General features: G+C 41.1%; 3 protein-coding genes across 5 annotated transcripts in view; 2 read left to right on the top strand and 1 right to left on the bottom strand.

The window, feature by feature from the left end:
* The window catches only part of USP40 (ubiquitin specific peptidase 40), an 80,209-nt gene extending 75,228 nt beyond the window's left edge, over window positions 1-4,981 (bottom strand). For all 3 annotated transcript variants that reach the window (XM_055346377.1, XM_055346378.1, XM_055346379.1), the window contains exons 1-3: window positions 4,897-4,981; window positions 2,937-3,154; window positions 168-235 (exon numbers count right to left, since the gene is read on the bottom strand). In XM_055346377.1, the coding sequence (XP_055202352.1) occupies window positions 168-235; window positions 2,937-3,135 (267 nt within the window). In that variant the 5' untranslated portion in view covers window positions 3,136-3,154; window positions 4,897-4,981. The remainder of the gene's footprint in view (window positions 1-167; window positions 236-2,936; window positions 3,155-4,896) is intronic.
* LOC129523180 (UDP-glucuronosyltransferase 1A8-like) lies at window positions 4,635-13,717 on the top strand. Its single transcript, XM_055345798.1, is given in 3 exon segments — window positions 4,635-5,115; window positions 12,752-12,858; window positions 12,860-13,717. Coding segments are annotated over 3 exon segments (1,446 nt in total).
* An 8,101-nt stretch (window positions 13,718-21,818) lies between these two features.
* On the top strand, window positions 21,819-22,734 carry LOC129493754 (UDP-glucuronosyltransferase 1A9-like). Its single transcript, XM_055300230.1, has one exon. The coding sequence runs from the start codon at window positions 21,856-21,858 to the stop codon at window positions 22,732-22,734; it is 879 nt and encodes a 292-aa protein (XP_055156205.1). The 5' UTR covers window positions 21,819-21,855.
* The last annotated feature ends 3,940 nt before the right edge of the window (window positions 22,735-26,674 follow it).

Here is a 26,674-nt window from a genome sequence, read left to right as displayed (position 1 = left end):
ATACAGGCCACGTGACTTTTTGAAAATAAAGATTAATATTTGGTAATTACTAAAATTATGATAAAATTATGAATTTCTATGATTAAGGAACTTAATTCCTTCCTTAAAAAAAAACACATTTCTTTAATACCCCCCAAAAAAGACCTTGTGAATCATAGATTTAATACCTTTGCATCAGGTTTATCCTTATCCTCGAATGAACCAAGCTCTTCTGGGCCAAGGGAAAATAAAGCTTCTAAACAAAACATAGAATCAGAGATATAAATAACGTTATTTCATTTTTAAAAACTGTTCTAGAAAGCCAAAGCCTCCAGTAAATAAAATCTGTTAAATATTCAGAAGTATGATTGTGGCAGTAAACAGTTACTCTACACATTTTACTTCCTGATAACATTACTTTTAACCACTGAATCCATAATGTAGCACGCTAAGTTTTCAGCAAAGATCTATAAATGGAAAACTATGCTTATAAAAATAAAAACATCAGAAATCTTTGATGGCTTCCCATTGTCTATGGCAGTGGGTCCCAAAAGCCACACGAGGAAATACACAATATATAACAGTATTACATGTGATCATTTATAAGCCACATGTGAGGTTTCCAACCCTCCTTTCAAGAGAAAAGGTCATCTTTAACCTGAGCCCACGTCCTTCCTTTTTTTTGGTAAAAGAATTTCTGTGTTAAGGTAATAACAGATGGTAGTGACCTTACCTGGAAAAATAAGTTGGTAACCCAGGGCCAGTCTCCACAATTGTTTTATACTTCCAAATCTGAGCATGCTGCCCACTGGGACATATGTGAATCTTATGGGAAGTTTGTACTCAAACTAGATGGGAACTCCTACTAGGAAACTTTGACCTACTCCAGGGAGAGAAGGGATGGGATGGGTACTGTCTCCCTTTGAAAACCACTGCTACCCTGATGATTACTGCTGTAAATGTTATATTCCTCCTAGAGCTCCTGGCAGGAACCGGGAAGAAATGAGCTACAAACATAAAGGTTAAAGCATAAAACCATACAAGGACTTTTATAATCATTTCCCACTACTCTTACCCATCCTGAACCAGTACAGGGGAACCCAATCCAGCCCTACCAACTCAAGATACCTTCCAAAAAAGTTCCAGGATTCTTCCCACCAGTATCTGCTAATTTTTACCCTTTCTAAATTATATCTCCACTTTAGTAAGCATCAGGATTCATGTGTAGCCTCACATGGAATGCACAGGCCACACTAAGATACAAGCCCGTATGTCTGGCCAACGATCTCCTTTGCTGAGAGTAAGACGGCCTGGGCTCTTGCTCAGTGACCTCTCTACTCAGCCCTATCCTCACTCAGTGGCCCTCTCTGTGACCTGAACTGCTTGTCCACCAAACACCTTTCTCAGTCTCTCTTTACTCTTTTTAAAAATTTTATTTACTTATTTGACAGAGAGACAAAAAGCAGGAGAGAGAGCACAAGTAGACAAAGCGGCAGGGAGAGGGAGAGGGAGAAGCAGGCTTCCCACGGAGCAGAGAGCCCGACTTGGGGCTTAATCCCAGGACATGGGGATCATGACCTGAGCCGAAAGGCAGATGCTTAACCGACTGACCCACCCAGGTACCCCTCTCAGTCTCTTTTTAAGGCTACTTTTCTACTATATGAAAACTTGGACAACTTTTACACTCCCTAGGAATCTTTTGAAATTTATGTTGAAAATTTCTAATGGTGGAATAACTGAGTATTTTTACAGAGAGGATGAGGTCCTAGACAAATAGCACCATTATGAAATCCCACATGCAGTTTAATCCATTAGATTGGCCCTGGGAAGGAGACAATGGTAAATATTTACTAAATCTCTGGAGGCAAGAAGTCTTTCTAACCTTAGAAGCAAAAGAAAATGTCAAAAAACTTGCTGAATTTGGTAGTGATGGGAAGAGGGATGAGATACTGATGCAGGATGAGCCAGATTGTCTGTCCTTAGTATATGGAGACGCTGTGGAGAGCTGAGCCAGTCATGCAGCTTAGTGGCTGAAGGCCCCAGTCAGGGCCATATGCAGATAATGTTCACAGTGAAATCAAGGGCTCACGGAGACTAAGATCCTTGTGGAGGAAGCTAGTCTGCAGAGATGGGCATTAGACAAACATATAGAGAAAAACAGGGGCAAGAAATCAAGGGTCCCATGAGGTCAGGCTGGCTTCCTATAGGTGATTTCAAGGAGATTGCCCTATATTCTTACAGTAAATCCCCCTTTCAATTGAGCTAATATGAGTGTGTTTCTGTTCCTTATGCACAGTCCCTCATCTAACATCTTGGTCCCTGGAATTTCAAGATTTTAGAAAGGTAATATGAAGAAGGGGTCATACAGGTTAACATTACATCCTAGCAGAGACTGGGATAAACAGTATCCATTAATCAAAGAGTTAATATCCCTATTATAAACATATGAATATCCACCTAAGTGAGATAAACAACCTCACATCAGGTCAGGTTCCAACACCAAACAAGTTCAGATCAGGATGTTGCAATGCCTGGATTTCAGAATTGCAGATCAATGATGACACCCCATCCCCACTCCAAAAGGCGGGATAGAATTCTTTTGGGTAACTCCGGCTGGAGCGTTTACTACTTTAGAGAAATTTTAAAACTCAGAAATACAAATAGCGTAACGATAACGAAGGCAGGCAAAACTCTTTATGCTGTTTGTGAAATTATAGGCATTAGAAATCCATTGCCTTATTTGTTACTACAAATTACTGTGATTGCACAAAATATATTTAAGGTAATGTAAGCTTCACATTCCCTTACAGAGAGAATTACCAATTTATTTCTTACATTATCAACAATGAACACATACCGTGGGACACACCTTTAACATAATTTATAACTTTGCATAATTGATTACTTGGAGAGAGAAGGGTACATATTACTAATCAAAAGCATGTAACACAGCATACCTCTGAATTCAGGTGTGAAATGAAGAGTCTGAAGAAGGGAATTAAGGTAACAGGTTCCACCCTGATTCCTAATTCCGCTTAAATTGGTGAATTCTCTAGGAGCCGGTGGCTCCAGCCCTTTGGTCTTTAATTTCTTCTCCCTTCCATACTGATAATCTGACACAGTGGAATAATCTTCTTCAAACAGATCCCCAAACATTGTGACACTAAGCAGTGCCCTTAAAAAAAAAATAGGGCATGTTATTTAAATGCTTAAAAAAATTTTTTTTATTGGAGTTCAATTTGCCAACATTTAGCATAACACCCAATGCTCATCCCATCAAGTGCCCCCTCAGTGCCGGTCACCCAGTCACTCCACCCCCCCGCCCACCTCCCCTTCCATCACCCCTTGTTCGTTTCCCAGAGTTAGGTGTCTCTCATGTTCTGTCTCCCTTTCTGATATTTTCACTCATTTTCTCTCCTTTCCCTTTATTCCCTTTCACTATTTTTTTAAAACATTTTTATTTATTTATTTATTCATGAGAGACACACAGAGAGAGAGGCAAAGACAGAGGCAGAGGGAGAGGCAGGATCCATGCAGGGAGGCCGACGTGGGACTCAATCCCAAGTCTCCAGGATCACGCCCTGGGTTGAAGGTGGCGCTAAACCGCTGAGCCACCCAGCCTGCCCCCCTTTCACTATTTTATATTCCCCAAATGAGACCATATAACATTTATCCTTCTCTGACTGACTTATCTCACTCAGCATCATACTCTCAAGTTCCACCCACGTCGAAGCAAATGGTGGGTATTTGTCGTTTCTAATGGCTGCGTCAGGTTCCACTGTGTACATAGACCACATCTTCTCTATCCACTCATCCTACAAACATTCCACACATCTCCTGATCTTATATTTGGGAGCATCCGTTAGAAAGTTCATCAGGTCTGGGCTTTGGACACCGCAAGACCTCGATTTTTCTCATCTGTGCTCCACACTCCCTGCGTGACCTCAGGCAAGTCACTTAAACCTTTGTTCTTATAGGTCAAATGGGTTTAAATGACCTACCATGCAGGGTCATTTAAACCCAACAAGAGACTTTTTTTTTTTTTTTTTTAAGAAAGGCACTTGGCGCGCAGGGTTTGGCTCACAATAATAATAATAATAAACAGCTGCTTTTACAACAAAAAAAAAAAAAAAAGGCTTATTGATATATATCCCTGGTGAAAAAAAAAAAGAAAGAAAAACCCCTCTTTACACCTCCTGTCCTGTCCCGCCGGGGTGGCAAAGCCAAACCCTAGACTCTTGAGGGTTGCTGACAAGGGCTTGGGGACCATCAATCAGATCCTGAAATCTCAGCTTCTCACTTCTTGCACCAGATTATGGCACTCAAAGGGATGAAATGGAACAAACTCATCTTTACAGCAGCTGAGTACGGCATCCCGAAGCTGGAGAGCCCTAAGGAGAAGTTCCCGGGGTGGTGGTGGGGGTGGTGGGGGGATGCCGTGACAACCCAGGAGCCTCAAGGGCCTCCGCCTGGCCTGGGGTGACGCCTGGGGTGATGCCAACGGCGCCCGCTCACGCCCCCCTCCCGTGTGCAGGAGGGCCACGGGGAGATGGCAAATGCAAAGCGCCCTGCACAGGTCCTAAGGGACAGGAATGCTGAAATGCAATATATTCCTTTGCAACCCGTTCCTCGGGGGAGGGGGGGAGGCACAAAAAATGGAAGTTGGTTGGAAGTCCGGCCTCGAGTTCGTGGTCTGGATTGCGGTTTCCCCCCGTCCCAGGCCCTCCAGCCCCGCAGCCCTGCAGGCCGCCACGGGGCCCAGGGGCGCGAGGAGGCGCAGGGTCCGCGGGCCGGGGACAGCTGACCCGACCCCCCGAGGCAGCCCCTCGCCCCGCCGTCCTCAGGCGTGCCGCCCCCCGCGCCCCCGCGCCTCCCGCGGCCCCACCCCGAGAGCCCCGACTGCCGAGCCCCACTTACTGCCTCCAGCCCAGCCCCACGAGCCGGCCCAACCCCACGTTCGAAACAAACAAACGCGCCCCAACTGGGCGCAGCCATGCCGGCGGGGGCCATTTATGGAAGGCGCGCACTACGTTTCCCAGGATGCCCGGCGGGAGCGCCGGCCCGCCGCGCGGGGCCTTATGGGAAATGTAGTTCTTTCGCCCGCAGAGTTCAGGAGTCCAGGGAAGGGAGGGCTCGGTGCGGGTCCCCCGGACAGCCGGCGACACACGCATTCATATTTTATTTATTATTTTATTTTATTTTATTTATTTATTTTATTTATTCATTTTATTTTACATATTATTTATTTATTTTATTTTTATTTTATTTATTTTTATTTTATTTTATTTTATTTTATTTTATTTATTTTATTTTATTTTATTTTATTTTTATTTTTTATTTTTATTTATTTTTATTATTTATTTATTATTTATTATTATTTAATAAATAATTTTTATTGGTGTTCAATTTACCAACATACAGAATAACACCCAGTGCTCATCCCGTCAAGTGTCCCCCTCAGTGCCCGTCACCCATTCACCCCCACCCCCCGCCCTCCTCCCCTTCCACCACCCCTAGTTCATTTCCCAGAGTTAGAAGTCTTTATGTTCTGTGTCCCTTTCTGATATTTCCCACACATTTCTTCTCCCTTCCCTTATATTCCCTTTCACTATTATTCATATTCCCCAAATGAATGAGGACATACACAGTTTGTCCTTCTCCGATTGACTTACTTCACTCAGCATAATACCCTCCAGTTCCATCCACGTTGAAGCAAATGGTGGGTATTTGTCGTTTCTAATGGCTGAGGAATATTCCATTGTATACATAAACCACATCTTCTTTATCCATTCATCTTTCGATGGGCACCGAGGCTCCTTCCACAGTTTGGCTATTGTGGACATGGCTGCTAGAAACATCGGGGTGCAGGTGTCCCGGCGTTTCATTGCATCTGAATCTTCGGGGTAAATCCCTAACAGTGCAATTGCTGGGTCGTAGGGCAGGTCTATTTTTAACTCTTTGAGGAACCTCCACACAGTTTTCCAGAGTGGCTGCACCAGTTCACATTCCCACCAACAGTGCAAGAGGGTTCCCTTTTCTCCGCATCCTCTCCAACATTTGTGGTTTCCTGCCTTGTTAATTTTCCCCATTCTCACTGGTGTGAGGTGGTATCTCATTGTGGTTTTGATTTGTATTTCCCTGATGGCAAGTGATGCAGAGCATTTTCTCATGTGCATGTTGGCCATGTCTATGTCTTCCTCTGTGAGATTTCTGTTCATGTCTTTTGCCCATTTCATGATTGGATTGTTTGTTTCTTTGGTGTTGAGTTTAATAAGTTCTTTATAGATCTTGGAAACTAGCCCTTTATCTGATACGTCATTTGCAAATATCTTCTCCCATTCTGTAGGTTGTCTTTGAGTTTTGTTGACTGTATCCTTTGCTGTGCAAAAGCTTCTTATCTTGATGAAGTCCCAATAGTTCATTTTTGCTTTTGTTTCTTTTGCCTTCGTGGATGTATCTTGCAAGAAGTTACTGTGGCCAAGTTCAAAAAGGGTGTTGCCTGTGTTCTCCTCTAGGATTTTGATGGAATCTTGTCTCACATTTAGATCTTTCATCCATTTTGAGTTTATCTTTGTGTATGGTGCAAGAGAGTGGTCTAGTTTCATTCTTCTGCATGTGGATGTCCAATTTTCCCAGCACCATTTATTGAAGAGACTGTCTTTCTTCCAGTGGATAGTCTTTCCTCCTTTATCGAATATTAGTTGACCATAAAGTTCAGGGTCCACTTCTGGGTTCTCTATTCTGTTCCATTGATCTATGTGTCTGTTTTTGTGCCAGTACCACACTGTCTTGATGACCACAGCTTTGTAGTACAACCTGAAATCTGGCATTGTGATGCCCCCAGATATGGTTTTCTTTTTTAAAATTCCCCTGGCTATTCGGGGTCTTTTCTGATTCCACACAAATCTTAAAATAATTTGTTCTAACTCTCTGAAGAAAGTCCATGGTATTTTGATAGGGATTGCATTAAACGTGTAAATTGCCCTGGGTAACATTGACATTTTCACAATATTAATTCTGCCAATCCATGAGCATGGAATATTTTTCCATCTCTTTGTGTCTTCCTCAATTTCTTTCAGAAGTGTTCTATAGTTTTTAGGGTATAGATCCTTTACCTCTTTGGTTAGGTTTATTCCTAGGTATCTTATGCTTTTGGGTGCAATTGTAAATGGGATTGACTCCTTAATTTCTCTTTCTTCAGTCTCATTGTTAGTGTATAGAAATGCCACTGACTTCTGGGCATTGATTTTGTATCCTGCCACGCTACCAAATTGCTGTATGAGTTCTAGCAATCTTGGGGTGGAGGCTTTTGGGTTTTCTATGTAGAGTATCATGTCATCGGCGAAGAGGGAGAGTTTGACTTCTTCTTTGCCAATTTGAATGCCTTTAATGTCTTTTTGTTGTCTGATTGCTGAGGCTAGGACTTCCAATACTATGTTGAATAGCAGTGGTGAGAGTGGACATCCCTGTCTTGTTCCTGATCTTAGGGGAAAGGCTCCCAGTGCTTCCCCATTGAGAATGATATTTGCTGTGGGCTTTTCGTAGATGGCTTTTAAGATGTCGAGGAAAGTTCCCTCTATCCCTACACTCTGAAGAGTTTTGATCAGGAATGGATGCTGTATTTTGTCAAATGCTTTCTCTGCATCTAATGAGAGGATCATATGGTTCTTGGTTTTTCTCTTGCTGATATGATGAATCACATTGATTGTTTTACGAGTGTTGAACCAGCCTTGTGTCCCGGGGATAAATCCTACTTGGTCATGGTGAATAATTTTCTTAATGTGTTGTTGGATCCTATTGGCTAGTATCTTGTTGAGAATTTTTGCATCCATGTTCATCAGGGATATTGGTCTGTAATTCTCCTTTTTGGTGGGGTCTTTGTCTGGTTTTGGAATTAAGGTGATGCTGGCCTCATAGAATGAATTTGGAAGTACTCCATCTCTTTCTATCTTTCCAAACAGCTTTAGTAGAATAGGTATGATTTCTTCTTTAAACGTTTGATAGAATTCCCCTGGGAAGCCATCTGGCCCTGGACTCTTGTGTCTTGGGAGGTTTTTGATGACTGCTTCAATTTCCTCCCTGGTTATTGGCCTGTTCAGGTTTTCTATTTCTTCCTGTTCCAGTTTTGGTAGTTTGTGGCTTTCCAGGAATGCGTCCATTTCTTCTAGATTGCCTAATTTATTGGCGTAGAGCTGTTCATAATATGTTTTTAAAATCGTTTGTATTTCCTTGGTGTTGGTAGTGATCTCTCCTTTCTCATTCATGATTTTATTAATTTGAGTCTTCTCTCTCTTCTTTTTAATAAGGTTGGCTAATGGTTTATCTATCTTATTAATTCTTTCAAAGAACCAACTCCTGGTTCTGTTGATCTGTTCCACAGTTCTTCTGGTCTCGATTTCGTTGAGTTCTGCTCGAATTTTAATTAACTCTCTTCTTCTGCTGGGCGTAGGGTCCATCTGCTGCTTTTTCTCTAGCTCCTTTATGTGTAAGGTTAGCTTTTGTATTTGAATTCTTTCCAGTTTTTGAATGGATGCTTGTATTGCGATGTATATCCCCCTCAGGACTGCTTTTGCTGCATCCCAAAGATTTTGAACGGTTGTATCTTCATTCTCATTAGTTTCCATGAATCTTTTTAATTCTTCCTTAATTTCCTGGTTGACCCTTTTCATCTTTTAGCAGGATGGTCCTTAACCTCCACGTGTTTGAGGTCCTTCCAAACTTCTGTTGTGATTTAGTTCTAATTTCAAGGCATTATGGTCTGAGAATATGCAGGGGATGATCCCAATCTTTTGGTATCGGTTCAGACCCGATTTGTGACCCAGTATGTGGTCTATTCTGGAGAAAGTTCCATGTGCACTTGAGAAGAATGTGTATTCAGTTGAGTTTGGATGTAAAGTTCTGTAGATATCTGTGAAATCCATCTGGTCCAGTGTATCATTTAAAGCTCTCGTTTCTTTGGAGATGTTGTGCTTAGAAGACCTATCGAGGGTAGAAAGAGCTAGATTGAAGTCACCAAGTATAAGTGTATTATTATCTAAGTATTTCTTCACTTTGGTTATTAATTGGTTTAAATATTTGGCAGCTCCCACATTCGGGGCATATATATTGAGGATTGTTAAGTCCTCTTGTTGGATAGATCCTTTAAGTATGATATAGTGTCCCTCTTCGTCTCTCACTACTGTCTTCAGGGTAAATTTTAGTTTATCTGATATAAGGATGGCTACCCCTGCTTTCTTTTGAGAACCATTTGAAAGGTAAATGGTTCTCCAACCATTTATTTTCAGGTTGTAGGTGTCCTTCTGTCTAAAATGAGTCTCTTGTAGACAGCAAATAGATGGGTCCTGCTTTTTTATCCAGTCTGAAACCCTGCGCCTTTTGATGGGGTCATTAAGCCCGTTCACGTTCAGAGTTACTATTGACAGATATGAGTTTAGTGTCATCATGATATCTATTCAGTCCTTGTTTTTGTGGATTGTTCCACTGAAATTCTTCTTAAAGGGGAATTTTAAGAGTCCCCCTTAAAATTTCTTGCAGAGCTGGTTTGGAGGTCACATATTCTTTCAGTTCCTGACTGTCTTGGAAGCTCTTTATCTCTCCTTCCATTTTGAATGAGAGCCTTGCTGGATAAAGTATTCTTGGTTGCATGTTCTTCTCATCTAGGACCCTGAATATATCCTGCCAGCCCTTTCTGGCCTGCCAGGTCTCTGTGGAGAGGTCTGCTGTTACCCTAATATTCCTCCCCATAAAAGTCAGGGACTTCTTGTCTCTTGCTGCTTTAAGGATCTTCTCTTTATCTTTGGAATTTGCAAGCTTCACTATTAAATGTCGAGGTGTTGAACGGTTTTTATTGATTTTAGGGGGGATCTCTCTATTTCCTGGATCTGAATGCCTGTGTCCCTTCCCAGATTAGGAAAGTTTTCAGCTAGGATTTGTTCAAATACATATTCTGGCCCTCTGTCCCTTTCGGCGCCCTCGGGAACCCCAATTAAACGTAGGTTTTTCTTCCTCAGGCTGTCTTTTATTTCCCTTAATCTGTCTTCATGGTCTTTTAATTGTCTGTCTCTTTTTTCCTCAGTTTCCCTCTTTGCCATCAATTTGTTTTCTATGTCACTCACTCGTTCTTCCACCTCGTTAACCCTCGTCGTTAGGACTTCTAGTTTGGATTGCATCTCATTCAATTGATTTTTAATTTCTGCCTGATTAGATCTAAATTCTGCAGTCATGAAGTCTCGTGAGTCCTTTATGCTTTTTTCTAGAGCCACCAGTAGCTGTATAATAGTGCTTCTGAATTGGCTTTCTGACATTGAATTGTAATCCAGATTTTGTAACTCTGTGGGAGAGAGGGCTGTTTCTGATTCTTTCTTTTGAGGTGAGGTTTTCCTTCTAGTCATTTTGCTCAGTGCAGAGTGGCCAAAAACAAGTTGTATTGGGAAAAGGAGAAAAAGAGAGAGAGAGAAGGAAAGAAAAGAGAAAAAGAAAAAAGGAAGAAAAAAAGAGAAGAAAAAGAGAAAGAAAAAGAAAGAAAGGTCAAAAAAAAGGGGGTGGGGGAAGCAATCAGAAATCAAAAAGAAATAAACAAACAAAGAAAAAAAACAAAAACCCGGGGGAGCATCTTCTGATTCTGTGTACTTTAAGTCCCTTGACTTCCCCTGGAACTGGTCCGTCCAGCTGGTCTTCTGGGGGAGGGGCCTGCTGTGCTGATTTTCAGGTGTTAGCACTTGGGGGAGCTGCTCTGCCCCTGCCTGCTGCAGGGCTCAGTGGGGGTTGTTTACCCCGTGAGGCCCCAGGAGGAACAGCCCCAGTGGCAGCGGCAGCTCTGGAGCCCTGGAGTCAGCCCCGCAGTAACTCCGGAGCTCTCCGTCCGCAGGGCCTGGAGGCTCCGGGGCGGGGCCGCTGATCTGCTCAGCTCGGGGCAGGAGCGTCCTTGCTGTCCTGGGCCCTCCCGGCCTCTGCCTGTCCCCGGGTGAGGCTGGATCCTGGGCTGTGTCCCAGCGCCCTGTGCTCCGGGGCCTGCGCTGGTGGATTCGCGCTCCCGCCCCGCAGCCCCCTCCGCGGAGCCGCCGCCCGAGCCCCTCCGAGCTGCTCCGGGCCCCGCCGTGTGCGCTGCAGCCCTTAGGGAGCTCGGGGCGCTCCCCCGGGGCGCACCCCCGGGGCGCAGGTGTCTGTTAGTGTCCCCGGGAGCCCGAGGGCATCCTCACCCTCCTGGGTCCTGCTCTAACTCCCTGCGGGCCCCTTTCCGCCCGGGAAGGTTGGTGCAGCTCCTGCTCCTCCGGGACGGGGCTCTCCTGTCCTGGGGACGCTCGCCCCGGCCTCAGCCCGGCTCCTCGCGGGGCCCCTCCCCCTCGGAGGCCTTTTGTTCCTTTATTTCTTTTTCCCCGTCTTCCTACCTTGATAGAAGCGCGAACTCTTCTCACTGTAGCGTTCCAGCTGGTCTCTCTTTACATCTCAGGCCGAATTCGTAGACTTTCAGGATGGTTTGAAGGTTATCTAGGTAATTTGGTGGGGACAGGTGATTTGGGGACCCTGCTCTTCCCCCATCTTGCCCCTCCTCTCCGTGAATTCAAACTTAATTCCACTTAAAACATGCAAGTTATTTTTACTCAACTTATGTATTATTTCTCTGTTAAACTCTAGTTGTTTGTATCTTTGGAGGAATTTGTCCATTTAATCTAAATTGTAGAATATATTGGCATAAATTTGTTCTTGATATTCTTTCTTATTATCCTTGTAATATCTGGGGAATCTGTAGTGATGCCACCTTTCTTATTCCTGATACTGGTAATTTTTTCTTCTCTCTTTTTTTCTGATCAGTTTGGCTAGAGCTTCATCAGGTTAATTCATCTTCTCAAAGAACCAGCTTTTGGGTTCATTGATTTTCTCTATTGTTCTATTTTCTAATTTATTGATATCAACTCTGAAGTAAGCCTCCTGGGAAGGTAGATCATTTGACACAATTTTTATTTTTCAGACGTTCACCTGAGAGTCCTTCAGTAACCAAGGTAAATGAAGACTAAGCAAGTGTTTAGTAATAGTTCGGGCATCTCAGAAGGAGCCATGTTGGTTCTGAACAAAGATTATGCCCCCAGGTTAGCTCTAGAATCCCTCAGTAAATGTTTCTCAGGGTCTTATCTGACATACACCACCTAAGTCACCCATAAAGGTGTCTAGAAAACTCACATACTGCAATTCAGTCCAAGGCAACAAAGGGTCTTTGTGGGCTTTCTTTGTGTCAGGCGTTGCATGGATCCTGTGAGAAGAGGGTGCAAATATGAAGAAGATATATCCCTTGGCCTCAACAAGTGCTAGGTAAAGGGTGGGAAGCAGATACAAAGATTCCTGAAGGTGGGTAGGAGGCTGACTGGGGTAAGCCCACAGCAGAGAGGTCTAGACAGAGGAATGCAGAAGCCCAGAGGAAAGAGAAAGGATACCTAGGAATAAATTGCAAAAATATCACTTTTATTGATGATTACTTTCCTTTTTATTACTCTGAGTACTCAAAAACATTGCTTACCAATTCCGCTTCCAAATGAACATTGCGTGCCACACAGTGTATGATCTTTGTCCAAGGCAAAGGTCAAATGGTATTGCTATCTGGAAAATGTATAAGCACGTGTGTCAGCAAATGCTATTCATTCATGATTGTTCTTAGGAGTGCATCACTGGCAATAAGTGTAGTTTTTTTTTTCCTTGACTGTGTAAATACACGCCCTCTGCTGGGGCGGGCTTTGTGCCTGTACTTCTTCCACGGACTGACTCTATTACACCAGCTCAGAACCCAAGCAGCTGGATTGCCCTGGGCTGCAGTTTTCCAATGGCTGCCACAATTTTGACCGGCTTTCCTCTGTTGTGTGTGTGTCTCCTGCTGACATCTGGCTTTGGCGAGGCAGGCAAGCTGCTGGTAGTACCCATGGATGGGAGCCACTGGTTTACCATGCGTTTGGTTGTGGAGCAACTCATCCAAAGAGGGCATGAGGTGGTTTTAATCATACCAGAGGTGAGTTGGCAACTGGGAAAATCCTCCAATTTTACGGTGAAGACTTATTCCACAACTTACAATCTGGAGGAGTTGAATCAGAAGTTCAAGACTTTCTCCGATTCTCAGTGGAATGTTCGACCACAAAGTATACTTTCTATGCTCTTAGATTCATCCAGTGATATTTTTGAACACCTGTTTTTACATTGTAAGAATTTGTTTAGTGATCCAAAATTAGTAGAATACATAAAGGAGAGTTCTTTTGATGCAGTGTTTCTGGATCCTTTTGATGTGTGTGGCTTAATTGTAGCCAAGTATTTTTCACTCCCATCTGTGGTCTTCACCAGGGGATTATTTTGCCATTTTCTTGAAGAAAGCACACAGTGCCCCAGTCCTCCTTCTTATGTTCCCAGAATTTTTTTAGGGTTTCCAGATGCCATGAATTTCAGAGAGAGAGTGTGGAATCACATCTCCCACTTGGAGGAACATTTATTTTGCCACTATTTTTTAAAAACTCCTTTGGAAGTTGCATCTGAGATTCTCCAAACGGCTGTCACACCTTATGATCTCTACAGCCATACGTCAATTTGGTTGTTAAGAACTGACTTTGTTTTGGACTATCCCAAACCTGTGATGCCCAACATGGTCTTCATTGGAGGCATCAACTGCCAGGAGGGAAAGCCATTGCCAAAGGTAAGCTACCTCCTCTCTTGTGTAGTAAGAATAATCTGGCTTTGGACATTAAAAAAAAAGATTCCTTATTGAACTGTCTTTTGTCATTTACAATCATCACATTTGGAAATCTTTCTCTAGGTAAATGAATTATTTTTGCCAATTAATAGCATCATGTGTCAACAAATCTTATAAAGCTGTGCTCTTTGATATGCACATGTAAACAATTGTATAATTGCGCATAATTTCCAGCCTACGTTTTGTAGTACTATCCTTGTGAAACTACCAAAGAACACAGTAAGAAATGAAATTTCCCTCTTTGTTAATCTAATGCCATCCTTTGTAGGAAAATGCCCTTAGAAGTTTAGTAGGGTACTTGTCCCATTTTTCTGAAATTATTTTATATATAAGCATATATCTAATGCAAAGTCTCATGCCTGTTTTATTAAAATAAAATCTAATAATGGATTGGACCTATTGTTCTTTATCTTGGGTTTTCCACTTACTAAAAAATTATGAACATCTTTAAAGTCAATCCATAGAAATCTGTCGCATTCCTTTTATTGAAGATTTTATTTATTTATTTATTTATTTATTTATTTATTTATTTATTTATTTATTTTCATTCATTTTTCATTCATTCATTCGAGAGAGAGAGAGCGCGTGGAAGCACAAGCAGGGGGCACAGCAGAGGGAGAGTGAGAAGACTCTTCACTCAGCAGGGAGCTCAATGCAGGGCTAGATCCCAGGACCCTGGGATCATGACCTGAGCCCAAGACAGACACTTAACTGACTGAGACATCCAGGCGACCCTTTCGCATTCTTTCTAATAGCGCATAAATTCTTTACTTGGGATGCAACACAATTCACTCAACCAAGCCATACTGACATTGAAGCTTTTTCCCCACTGTGTCCTTTATGAGCAAGACTGCACTAAACATTCTTAAATAATTTGTTTGCATTCTCACATTTCCGCATTCTTGCTCTTCTCTCTGTAGGCTGAATGTCCTTAGGCGTAGGGGTTGCTGGGCCAAATGGTACACGCATATTACCTTTTAATTACTTCGACAAATTGCTTTCAAAAGATTGAACAATCTGACACTTTGGTCAACTATAACTGAGGCTCTAGTTTTTCCATACCCTCTCCAGCTTCAGATGGTGTCAGATTTTTAAAATTCTTTGGCAAAAAGAATTCTATATAGCTGCTTCAATTTTCAAAGATTGTCCACTTAATTTCAACTTTTGGGAATTATGTATTCACATCCTTAATTGTTTTTCCAGGGCCATTTGTCTTTTTTACAGCTGATGATTTTAAGTCTCTTGAGTAGTAGGGCTATTAATATTACACTCTTTATGAAGTGTAAATATTTTCTCATTGGCTCTTTTTCATATTTTGTCATATATGGTTTTCATTTTTGGTTAGTCAAACTTGTTAATGTTTTTCCTGGTGGTTTCTGGGTTTCAACTTGTTCAGGTCTTTCCAAGCCAGAAATATACAAATATTTTTTCCATGCTATTTCTTAGTATTTTTAATTCCTCCATTGTTAAGAGTTATACTTTTTTACAGTGAAGAATTTACATGGTGTAATGATCTAACTTTGTTACTTTTCTAAATGGTTAGTCATTGTCCCAATATCATGTAATAAAAATATCCATTCTTTATGTGTGGAATTGAAATGCGTCTTTATTGTATTTTAAATTTTCATATGTTTGCACCTACTTTGAACTCTCAGTTTTGTTCCATCAATTTATTTATTTACTCATGTGCCAGTATCATATTTTGGTTGTAGTAGCTTTAGTGCAAGTTTTAATATGTAGTAAGGTAAGCGTCTTACTCACTATTTTTCTAAGTTTTCTTGGTGACTTTTGTAATTTACCCTCCTTCACAAAATTGAAAAATGTTTTGTCTATTTCCAAAAGTAAAAATAAAATATTAGGGTTCTGTTATATGACATAAAATACTTTTATTAATTTGAGAAAGATTGCTTTGAAGTTTTCCCATTTAGGGTGTAATATTTCTCTTTCTTTATTCAAATTTTACTTTATGTCCTTTGATTAACATTTGCATTTTGCTTCATATATCTTTCACTTTTCTTATTAAAATTTATTCCTACGCATATCATTACTTTTGAAACTATTGTGAACAGAGTATTTTTCATTGGTATTCTGAAGTGATTTTTAGTAATTAATATATACCTGTGGTTTTTGCACATTTATATTCTATTTGGCCATATTCCAAATTTCTCTTATTAATTTGTAAGACTCTTTGGTATAGAATATCATCTGCCGGTAGTAATCCTTCCCTGAATCCTCGCTTCTTATTTTGAGTTATTGGAGCATGTACCTTCAAAGCGTTGTTGAACAATTAGTTCAAAACAATTATTCAATAGTTCTGAATAATGTTAAATAGTTCGTCCGGCCCGTTTGATTTGAGGTTCAGTCACTGCAATTGATGAGGTCTTGAAAAATTCAAGAGTAAATTTCTGGTGAATACCTTGCATCTAAATCCGGGTGACGCACCTGGTGGCATGTTTCAGTTAAATATTATTTTATTAGGGATAAATTATATATTTTATCTACTGATCTGGCTGCTTACAAGGCTCAGTACATTTTGTTAAGTCTTATCATATCGTGGGACTCCCGATTTTCCCCTTTGAACTAAGGAGTGGCTAGGAATGGATCACTCCCTCGAGAAGTCTGTGTTGTGGACATGCTGCTTATATAACTCAGGCTACTCACAGCCTGAACCATGTGTAGCGAGGACAGCATTTTGTAAGGGATCTCTGCTGACCTGTCTCACCTACTACAGGCACCAGGATCTTCACATAGCTGAGGAAATTGTGCTCAGGTTAAGTACATACACACACCTAAATATGAAATTTAAGATGATAATGATGGGTTTATTTAGCATGACTGCAAGCAAATGAGAACCAAGGAATCTGTTGGCCTGTAGGATGTACAGACTTATATATATACGTATATACAGCGTAGAAGTGAAGCACAAGCCTTTAGCGTTTTCCTACATGCAGATGCTCAGGACAAATGCTTTAGTGGCTCTCACAGCTTGCCATCTATCTGCGGGCTCACTTCATTTGCTGAAGGAACATCTGGACCTTCAACTGCTCTGCCCTTCCCTGGCTCCTCCTTTTGCTTTTTCCACACCTGCGACAGGTGTGTTTAGCTCTGAGAGGAAGAGCACCAGCTTCTCCTGCAGGACACTCACATCATCAAGGTTGGAGGCACTGAGCACACTGCAGGGTTCTAGTCCCTTCTCATGGGTTTTAGCTCATCCTTGTGGGTCCCAGCTTGTCCTTGCTCTCCCCCACTTCACACCCACCCATGCTTTCTGGAGACACACCTTGCTGTCCTTAAGCTCCAGCATCAGAGTGATACAGAAATCCTGCAATTGGTTCCCACATAGTGTTGGATCAAATCCCAGTAACAACTCCTTGACTATATGAACCTTTGGTGGCTTCACGTCTCTGATTGAACCCTGAATGGTGAGTGGTGGGGCTGTGGGAGAGTGATGCCTTGTACACTCCTTGATTTGAAATGCTAGGTGGATGGAAATATCATTACTGAGATGGAGAGCCTGGAAGAGAAAGAAGAACCCTGGAGGCAAATCAAGAGTTGCGTTTCAGATATACTAAATTTCAGTTCACTCTGCTCTGTGTGTACATACATATGCAAGCATTGAAAAAATAAATATATGTTAATACATCTCAAATTTTGATATATAATTATTAAACATTTTTATTGCAACTGCAACTTTTAATGAGTAAGGTGAATAGTGGGTACCTTGACTCAGATTGTGATTCATTGAAAGGGTTTTATGTTTCCATGCATGCCCTAGAATAAAAAAGAGAGAGAGATGCTTGTCTTTGGTAAAGTGGGAGGAAGGGCAATTGGATTGGGCAAGGGGACACTTCCCCTCAAATGCTTTCTCAGGCCATGGGTTCTAGAAGAGAGCAAACGGGAGATTGGGAAATGAAAATCCATCCACTTAGGACTGATCACTCCTTGCTGCTGCTCCCAGAGGCTCAGTCTGGGGGAGAGGGGCACAGACCTCTCACACATCAATGCATCACCTGGGGAGCTTATTCTCATGCAGACTCTGAATCAGGGGGTTTGGTCTGGGACTCTACATTTTGCATTCCTGACAAAACCTCAGGTTATGCCTACACTGCCAGTCTCAGGAGCCCTCTGAGTTGCCATGCGCTGGGCCTGTGCTTTCTCCAGGGCAGCAGCCACTGGGTAGGTGCTTGTGGTTATGGGCACTTGAAATGTGGCTCGTCCTGAGATGCACTGTAGTGTAAAATTCAGACCGCGTTTGGAAGACTTAGTATGAAAAAAGGAACGTGAAACATCCCATTTCTATTTGATCTCATGTTGAAATGATCACGTATTGCATAGATTGGGTTAAATAAAATATACTATTAAGTTAATTATACCTGTTTCTTTTGTTTTTTACATGTGGCTGCTAAAAAATTTTAAACTATGTATGTAACTCCTGTTGTATATCTAGAAGACAATGCTGGATAGATGGTCGTACCCAGGGCTTTTGCATAGAACCTACTTATATGGTGATAGTTCTGATCCTTAACTGGTGTTGTTAGGGAAGGGACAGGCAGGGGCCCATTTCTAATTTTTATTTCACAGATCGGGGAACTGTGAAATAGTTTGATTGATTTACTGTCCAACCCCAAGATTCCTGATTCTGTGTTTGGGTGGATGTTTCTCTTCCTTTTGGGTGCTGCCCACAGGGACTCTTCAGGAGGGCCTCCTGTCATGCAGAATGACACCTGTTGATGACCCCACACTCAGGGGGCGACATGAGCCAGAGACTTCACAGATGCAGTAATAGATGTAAGCAGTAAAAACCTCACCAGAAAGTGAGGAAGTACAGTTTCTTTTCTCCTGGGTGAATACCTAGGAATGGGAAGCCTTGGGCTGTATGGCAGGTGTAGGTTTATGTTTGTAAGGAACTGCCAAACGACTGTAGGGTCTCACCAGCAGCAAATGAGTGCCCAGCCCTTCCAGAGAGTCACCCACAATGGGTGTGGTCTGTCTTTCACAATCAGCCATTCTAAGATGTGTGCTAATTAAATTGTGGTTTTAACTTGACATCTCTATGGAGCAATGATGTGGAGCACCTTGCACCTTTCCATGTGCCTGTTTCCCATCTCTCTTATCTTGAGGTGAAATGTCTGTTCAAGTCTTTAGTACTTAAGAATTTTTTTCCCTTATTATTGAGATTCAAGAGTTCTTTAAATATTCTGTGCATAAGTTCTTTATCAGGTATATGCTGCAGAAATATTTCCTCCCAGTCTGTACATTCTTCTTTCTCTTTCTTTCTTTCTTTCTTTCTTTCTTTCTTTCTTTCTTTCATTGGGGTTTCTACAGAGATGATCACGTTATTTATGAATAAGGCAGTTAGAGTTTTCTTTCCAAACTGGATGCCTTTTATTTTTTCTGACTGACTGCATTGGTTAGAATTTCCAGAACTTCTATGAATAGAAGTGGTAGGATGGTCATCCTTGACTTGTATGTGATTAGGAGTAAGGCATTCAGTCATTCCTCGTTAAGTATGTTGTTAGTTATGGGTTTTCATAGATACTTTTATTAGGTAGAGAGTGTTCCCTTCTTACCTTGTTTTCTGACAATTTTGATCAGGAATGGATGTTGGATTTTGTGAAATACTTTTTTTGCCTATGGAGATGATTATAGGGTTGTACTTTTTCAGTTTATTTTTATGGTGAATGCCCTTGATTGATTTTATTTTCTTTTCTTTTTTTTAATGTTTTTTTAAAATTTTTATTTATTTATTTATGATAGTCACAGAGAGAGAGAGAGAAGCAGAGACACAGGCAGGGGGAGAAGCAGGCTCCATGCACCGTGAGCCCGACGTGGGATTCGATCCCGGGTCTTCAGGATCGCGCCCCGGGCCAAAGGCAGGCGCTAAACCACTGCGCCACCCAGGGATCCCTTGATTGATTTTCTAATATTAAATCATCCTTGTATTTGTGGGATAAGTTCCACTATCTTTTTGATTATTATGATTATTATTATTATTATATACCTTTTATATTTTTACATACATTTATATTACTGAATTTGATTTGCTAAAATTCTATATAGAATTTTTGCATTATATTTATGGGGGGTATTGGTCTATAAATTTTTCTTTCTCTCTTATGATGTCTTTATCTAGTTTCGGTATGTGGCAATGCTGGTCTCATAGACAAATTCAGTGGTCTCATTGGAAGATTAGGAATTTCTCTGTTATTCTGTTCTCTGGAAATGACATTTCCTCGTTTCAGGATATATACTGGAATAATAATTGGTTTTATTTCCTCCAATGTTTGGTAGCTTGTATCAGTGACGTCATCTGGGTTTAAAGTTTTGTTTGTGAGAAAGCTGAATTCAAACTTCATTCAACTTAAAACATACAAGGTATTTTTATTCAATGTATATTTCTTTACTGTTACACTCTAGTAGTCTGCATCTTTTGAGGAATTTGTCCATTTCATCTAAGTTGTAGAATATATTGGCATACATTCGTTCTTGATATTCTTTATTATCCCTTTATCATCTGTGGAGTCTGTAGTGATGCCACCTTTCTTATTCCTGACATTGGTATTTTTTTCTTGTCTCTCTCTCTTTTTTAAAAATATTTTATTTATTTATTCATAATAGACCCAGAGAGAGAGGCAGAGACGTAGGCATAGGGAGAAGCCAGCTTCCCACAGGGAGCCTGATGTGGCACTTGATCCCAGGACCCTGGGATTATGACCTGAGCCAAAGGCAGATGCTCAACCATTGAGCCACCCAGGTCCCCTCTTCTCTTTCTCTCTCTCTCTGTTTTTTTTTTTTTTTTCTGATCAGATTGGTTAGAGTTTATAAGGTTAATTAATCTTTTCAAGGAACCAGCTTTTGGGTTCATTGATTTTCTCTATTGTTCTTTTACTTTCTATTTTATTGATATCTATTCTGAAGGATCCTCCTGGAAAGGTAGATCATTTGCCACCATTTTATTTTTTACACATTCATCTGAATATCTCTCAGTCACTGAGGTAAATGATGATGATGCAAATGTCTAGTAATAGTTCAGATGTCTCAGAAGGAGCCATGTAGGTTCCTAACAAAGATTATGCCCCAAGGTGGCTATAGAATCCCTCACTAAATGTTTCTTAGGTGTTATCTGACTGCACAACTGAGCTCACCCATAAAGGCGTCAATAAAACTTGTGTAGTGCAATTCAGTCCAATGCATCAAAGGGTCCTTGTGTGCTTTCTCTGTGTGAGGCATAGCATGGATCCTGTAGAAGGAAAGTGAAACTATGGAGAAAATATATCTTCTGGCCTCAACAAGTGCGTGGTAGAGTTTGGGAGACAGATAAAGAGATTTCTGAAGGTGGGTAGCAGGCCCACTGAGGTGAGCCCACAGCAGAGAGGTCTAGACAGAGGAATGCAGAAGCCCAGAGGAAAGAGAGAGGATGCCTAGCAGAGTGCTTCTGGCAAGCTTCAGACAAGTGACCATCCACTGCCTGTGATGTGTGTAGGGAAAGTGACTGAATATAGAGGACAGTCCTATTCCATCTGTCAATCCCTAGTATGGTCCATTGAGGCAGGATTTGGCACTCTTAACCTTTTGTAGCCCACAAAGGATTTGGAAGTGGAAAAACCGGTGGCAATGCCAGGCTCTTTAGAGGCTCTTGTGAATACAGTTCCATTGTCCATGAGGAAGCTAGTGGTAAGTGACTTCATGTCCTCCTTGGAAACTGGGATGCCAATCTCTTGCTGGCAAAATTGTCTTATGTATCCTGAGGATAACCCAAGCTTTCCTTGGAACAAATTGGAAAAAATCACTTTAATTGATATTTATTTTCCTTTTTATCACTCTGAGTTCTCAAAACATTGCCTAATAATTCTGTTTCCAAAAGAGCATTGTCATGCCATACAGTGCATGATCTTTGTCCAAGGCAAAGATCAAATGGTATTGCTGTCTGGAAAGTTTACATGTTTGTCAGCAAATGCTACTCATTCATGATTGTTCTTAGGAGTGCATCACTGGCAATGAGTGTAGTTTTGTTTTGTTTTGTTTTTTCATGACTGTGTAAATACACGCCCTCTGCTGGGGCGGGCTTTGTGCCTGTACATCTTCCACGGACTGACTCTATTACACCAGCTCAGAACCCAAGCAGCTGGATTGCCCTGGGCTGCAGTTTTCCAATGGCTGCCACAATTTTGACCGGCTTTCCTCTGTTGTGTGTGTGTCTCCTGCTGACATCTGGCTTTGCTGAGGCAGGCAAGCTGCTGGTAGTACCCATGGATGGGAGCCACTGGTTTACCATGCGTTTGGTTGTGGAGCAACTCATCCAAAGAGGGCATGAGGTGGTTTTAATCATACCAGAGGTGAGTTGGCAACTGGGAAAATCCTCCAATTTTACGGTGAAGATTTATTCCACAACTTACAATCTGGAGGAGTTGAATCAGATGTTCAAGACTTTCTCTTATTCTCAGTGGAAAACTCCGCAGCGAAGCTCACTTTTTTTCGTCTTAAGTTCATTAAAAGACAGTCTTCAACACCTTTTTTTACATTGTAAGAATTTGTTTAGTGATCCAAAATTAGTAGAATACATAAAGGAGAGTTCTTTTGATGCAGTGTTTCTGGATCCTTTTGATGTGTGTGGCTTAATTGTAGCCAAGTATTTTTCACTCCCATCTGTGGGCTTCACAAGGAGATTGTATTGCCATTATCTTGAAGAAGCCACACAGTGCCCCAGTTCTCCTTCTTATGTTCCTAGACCTTTCTCCATATTGTCAGATGTCATGAGTTTCAGAGAGAGAGTGAGGAATCATATCTTCCACCTGGAGGAACATTTATATTGCCACTATTTTTTAAAAACTGCTTTGGAAGTTGCATCTGAGATTCTCCAAAAGGCTGTCACACCTTATGATCTCTACAGCCATATGTCGATTTGTCTGTTAAGAACTGACTTTGTTTTTGACTATCCCAAACCTGTGATGCCCAACATGGTCTTCATTGGAGGCATCAACTGCCAGGAGGGAAAGCCATTGCCAAAGGTAAGTTACCTCTTTTTTGCCTAGTAGAAATAACCTGGCTTTGGACACACACACACACAGAGGAAATGAAAAAAAAAACATTCCTACTAAACTCCAGATTTGACTTTTACATTTCTCACATTTGGAAATTTTTCCTGGTAGAAAGAATTCTTTTGTGCCAATTCATTGATTCATGCTGTAGCAAATTATAAAGCTGCTCTGTTTGATACGTATATGTACACAATTGATATAATCGTATATAATTTCTAGGCTGGTTTTGTAGTACTATCCTTTGGAAATTACTGAAAAACACACTAAAACTGAAATTTCACCTTTTAAAAAAACTAATGCCATCCTTTTAGGAAAAGGCCCTTAGAAGTTTCGTATGGTAGTTCTCCCATTTTTCTGAAATTATTTTTTCTATATGCATACATCTAATGTATATTCTCTCACATGTTTTATTAAAATAAAATCTAGTAATTGATTGTGCTTAATGTTCTTTACCTTGCTTTTTTCACTTACTTATAAATAATGAACATCTTTTTAGTCAATCCATAAAAATCTGTGGCCTTTTTTTTTCAGATTTTATTTATTTACTTGAGTCAGAGAGAGAGAGAGAGAGAGAGAGAGAGAGAGAGAGAATAAGTACCAGGAGAGGGCAGCAGAAGGAGAGGGTGAAGCAGGCTCCTTGCTGAGCAGAAAGCCCACTGCAGGGCTACATCCCAGGACCCTGGGATTATGACATGAGCCCAAGGCATAAAATTAACTGACCCAGAGATCCAGGCCCCCGTCACATTCTTTATAATAGTTCCATAAAATTCTTTACTTGGATGCACCATAGTTCTTTCAACTAAGCCATAATGATAGATTTTTAAAGCTTTTTCCCACTATGTGCTTTATAAGCAAGACTTCACTAGATCTACTTAAATAATTGCTTTAGATTCTCACATTTCCGCATTCGTGCTCTTCTCTCTGTAGGCTGAATGTCCTTGGGAGTAGGGGTTGTTTGGCCAAATGCATGCCCATGTTACCTTTTAAGTTAATTCAACAAGTTGCTTTCAAAAGATCAAACAATCTGGATGTTTCTGATTAGGGTAGGTCTCAGGTATTTTTGTCATATCATTTTTGAAATGATAGTGTAGAAGTGAAGCACAGCCATTAGTGTTTTCTTACACGCAGATGCTCAGGACAGATGATTTAGTTGGCTTAGACACATCGTCCCCTATCTGCAGGCTCAATTCACTTGCCTGAAATAGCATTTGGACCTTCAACTGCTCTGCCCTTTGCTGGCTCCTCCTTCAGCTTTTCCCACACCCGGGACAGGTGTGTTTAGCTCTGAGAGGAAGAGCACCTGCTTCTCCTACAGGACACTCACATCATCAAGGTTGGAGGCATTGAGCACAACTTCAGGGTTCTAGTCCCTTCTCATGGGTTTTAGCTCATCCTTGTGGGTCCCAGCTTGTCCTTGCTCTCCCCCACTTCACACCCACCCATGCTTTCTGAAGACACACCTTCCTGTCCTTAAGCTCCAGCATCACACTGTTTCTAGAAATCGTGCAATCAGCTCCCACATAGTGTCGCATCAAATCCCTGTAACACATACTTGACTAGGGACACCTGGATGACTCAGCAGTTGAGTGTCAGCCTTCAGCTCAGGATGTGATTTCGGGGTCCTGGGATTGAGTCCCACAGCGGGCATCCTGCATGGAGCCTGAGTCTCCCTCTGCCTCTCTCTCTCTCTGTGTGTGTCTCTCATGAATAAATAATTAAAATCTTAATGAAAAAATACCCCAAATCCTTGAGTATATGAATCTTTGGTGGCCTCATGTCTCTGATTGAACCCTGAATAGTAAATGATGGGCTGTGGGAGCGTGATGCCTTGTACACTTTGTGACCTGAAATACTAAGTAGATGGAAGTATCATTACCACATGAGAAGAGAAGAGAAGAGAAGAGAGCTTCTGGAGGGAATTCAAGAGTTGTGTTTCAGATATATGAAATTTTAGAAGCTAGTAAGTTGGGATCCGAATGCCATTAGAATCCATTCTGTACTGTCAGAGTAAATAAATCAGGACCGGGGAGCAGCCATTGAGTTGTTTTTATAAGAAAGAGCTTCCTCACAGTCTGGGATGTCTACAGATTGAACAGGTTGTCTCCAGGACGGGTTGAAGAGTGGGTGTGTTTGTTCGGTTTGCTAATTCTGACATTCAACCATCATTCCTTTATCTCTTTGAGCTTGTATTTCTATTCCACAATGCCATAGGTTTTAACCTGCTTTTATGCCTGAATCTTTCATTGATCATCCTGTTGTATGTGTGTGTGTATACATACACATGCAAACATTGAAAATATTTCTTTCCTGTTCCAGTTTTGGTAGTTTGTGGTTTTCCAGAAATGCATCCATTTTTTTTTCTAGATTGCCTAATTAATTGGCATATTGCTGATCATAATATGTTTTTAAAATATTTAAATTTCCTTGGTATTGGTTGTGATCTCTCCTTTTTCATTTGTGATTTTATTAATTAGAGTCTTTTCGCTTTTGTTTTTAATAAGGCTGGCTAATAGTTTATCTATCTTAGTAATTCTTTCAAAGAACCAACTCCTGGTTTTGTTGATCTGTTCTATAGTTCTGGTCTGTATTTCATTGAGTTCTGCTTGAATCTTTATTAACTCTCTTCTTCTGCTTGGTGTAGGTTTTATTTGCTGTTTTTTCTCCAGTTCCTTTAGGTGCAAGGTTAGCTTGTGTATTTGAGTTTTTTCCAATTTTTTGAGGGATGCTTGTATTGCAATGTATTTCCCTCTTAGGACTGCTTTTGCTGTATCCCAAAGATTTTGAACGGTTGTATCTTCATTCTCATTAGTTTCCATGAATATTTTTAACTCTTCTCTAATTTCCTGGTTGATCTTTTCATCTTTTAGCAGGATGGTCCTTAACCTCCACGTGTTTGAGTTTCTTCCAAATTTCTTCTTGTGATTGAGTTCAAGTTTCAAAGCATTGTGGTCTGAAAATATGCAGGGGACAATCCCAATCTTTTGGTATCGGTTGAGACCTGATTTGTGACCCAGTATGTGGTCTATTTTGGAGAAAGTTCCATGTGCACTTGAGAAGAATGTGTATTCAGTTGTGTTTGGATGTAAAGTTCTGTAAATATCTGTGAAATCCATCTGGTCCAGCGTATTATTTAAAGCTCTTGTTTCTTTGGAGATGTAGTGCTTAGAAAATCTGTCATTTGCAGAAAGTGCAGTGCTGAAGTCTCCCAGTGTTAGTGTATTATTATCTAAGTATGTCCGTACTTTGGTTATTAATTGATTGATATACTTGGCAGCTCCCACATTAGGGGCATAAATATTCATGATTGTTAGGTCCTCTTGTTGGGTAGATCCTTTAAGTATGATATAGTGTCCCTCTTCATCTCTTACTACAGTCTTTGGGATAAACTTTAATTTAACTGATATGAGGATTGCTACCCCTGCTTTCTTTTGAGGACAATTTGAATGGTAAATGGTTCTTTAACCTTTCATTTTCAGGCTGTAGGTGTCCTTAGATCTAAAATGAGTCTCTTGTAAACAGCAAATAGATGGGTCTTGCTTTTTTATCCAGTCTGAACCCCTGTGTCTTTTGATGTGATCATCAAGCCCATTCACGTTCAGAGTTACTATTGAAAGATATGAATTAAGTGTCATCATAATACCTATTCAGTCTCTGTTTTTGTGGGTTATTTCTTTGGGCTTCCTCTTTCTTTTACAGAGTCCCCCTTAATATTTCTTGCAGAGCTGGTTTGGTGGTCACATATTCTTTCAGTTCCTGACTGTCTTGGAAGCTCTTTATCTCTCCTATTCTGAATGAGAGCCTTGCTGGATAGAGTATTCTTGGCTGCATGTTCTTCTCATCTAGGACCCTGAATATATCCTGCCAGCCCTTTCTGGCCTGCCAGGTCTCTGTGGAGAGGTCTGCTGTTAATCTAATATTTCTCCCCATGTAAGTT

Source organism: Nyctereutes procyonoides, unplaced genomic scaffold, assembly GCF_905146905.1.
Source record: "Nyctereutes procyonoides isolate TBG_1078 unplaced genomic scaffold, NYPRO_anot_genome, whole genome shotgun sequence".
NCBI classification, from domain to species: Eukaryota; Metazoa; Chordata; class Mammalia; order Carnivora; family Canidae; genus Nyctereutes; species Nyctereutes procyonoides.
Note: the sequence above shows the minus strand (reverse complement) of the source record. Positions and strands in the feature narration are given on the sequence as shown.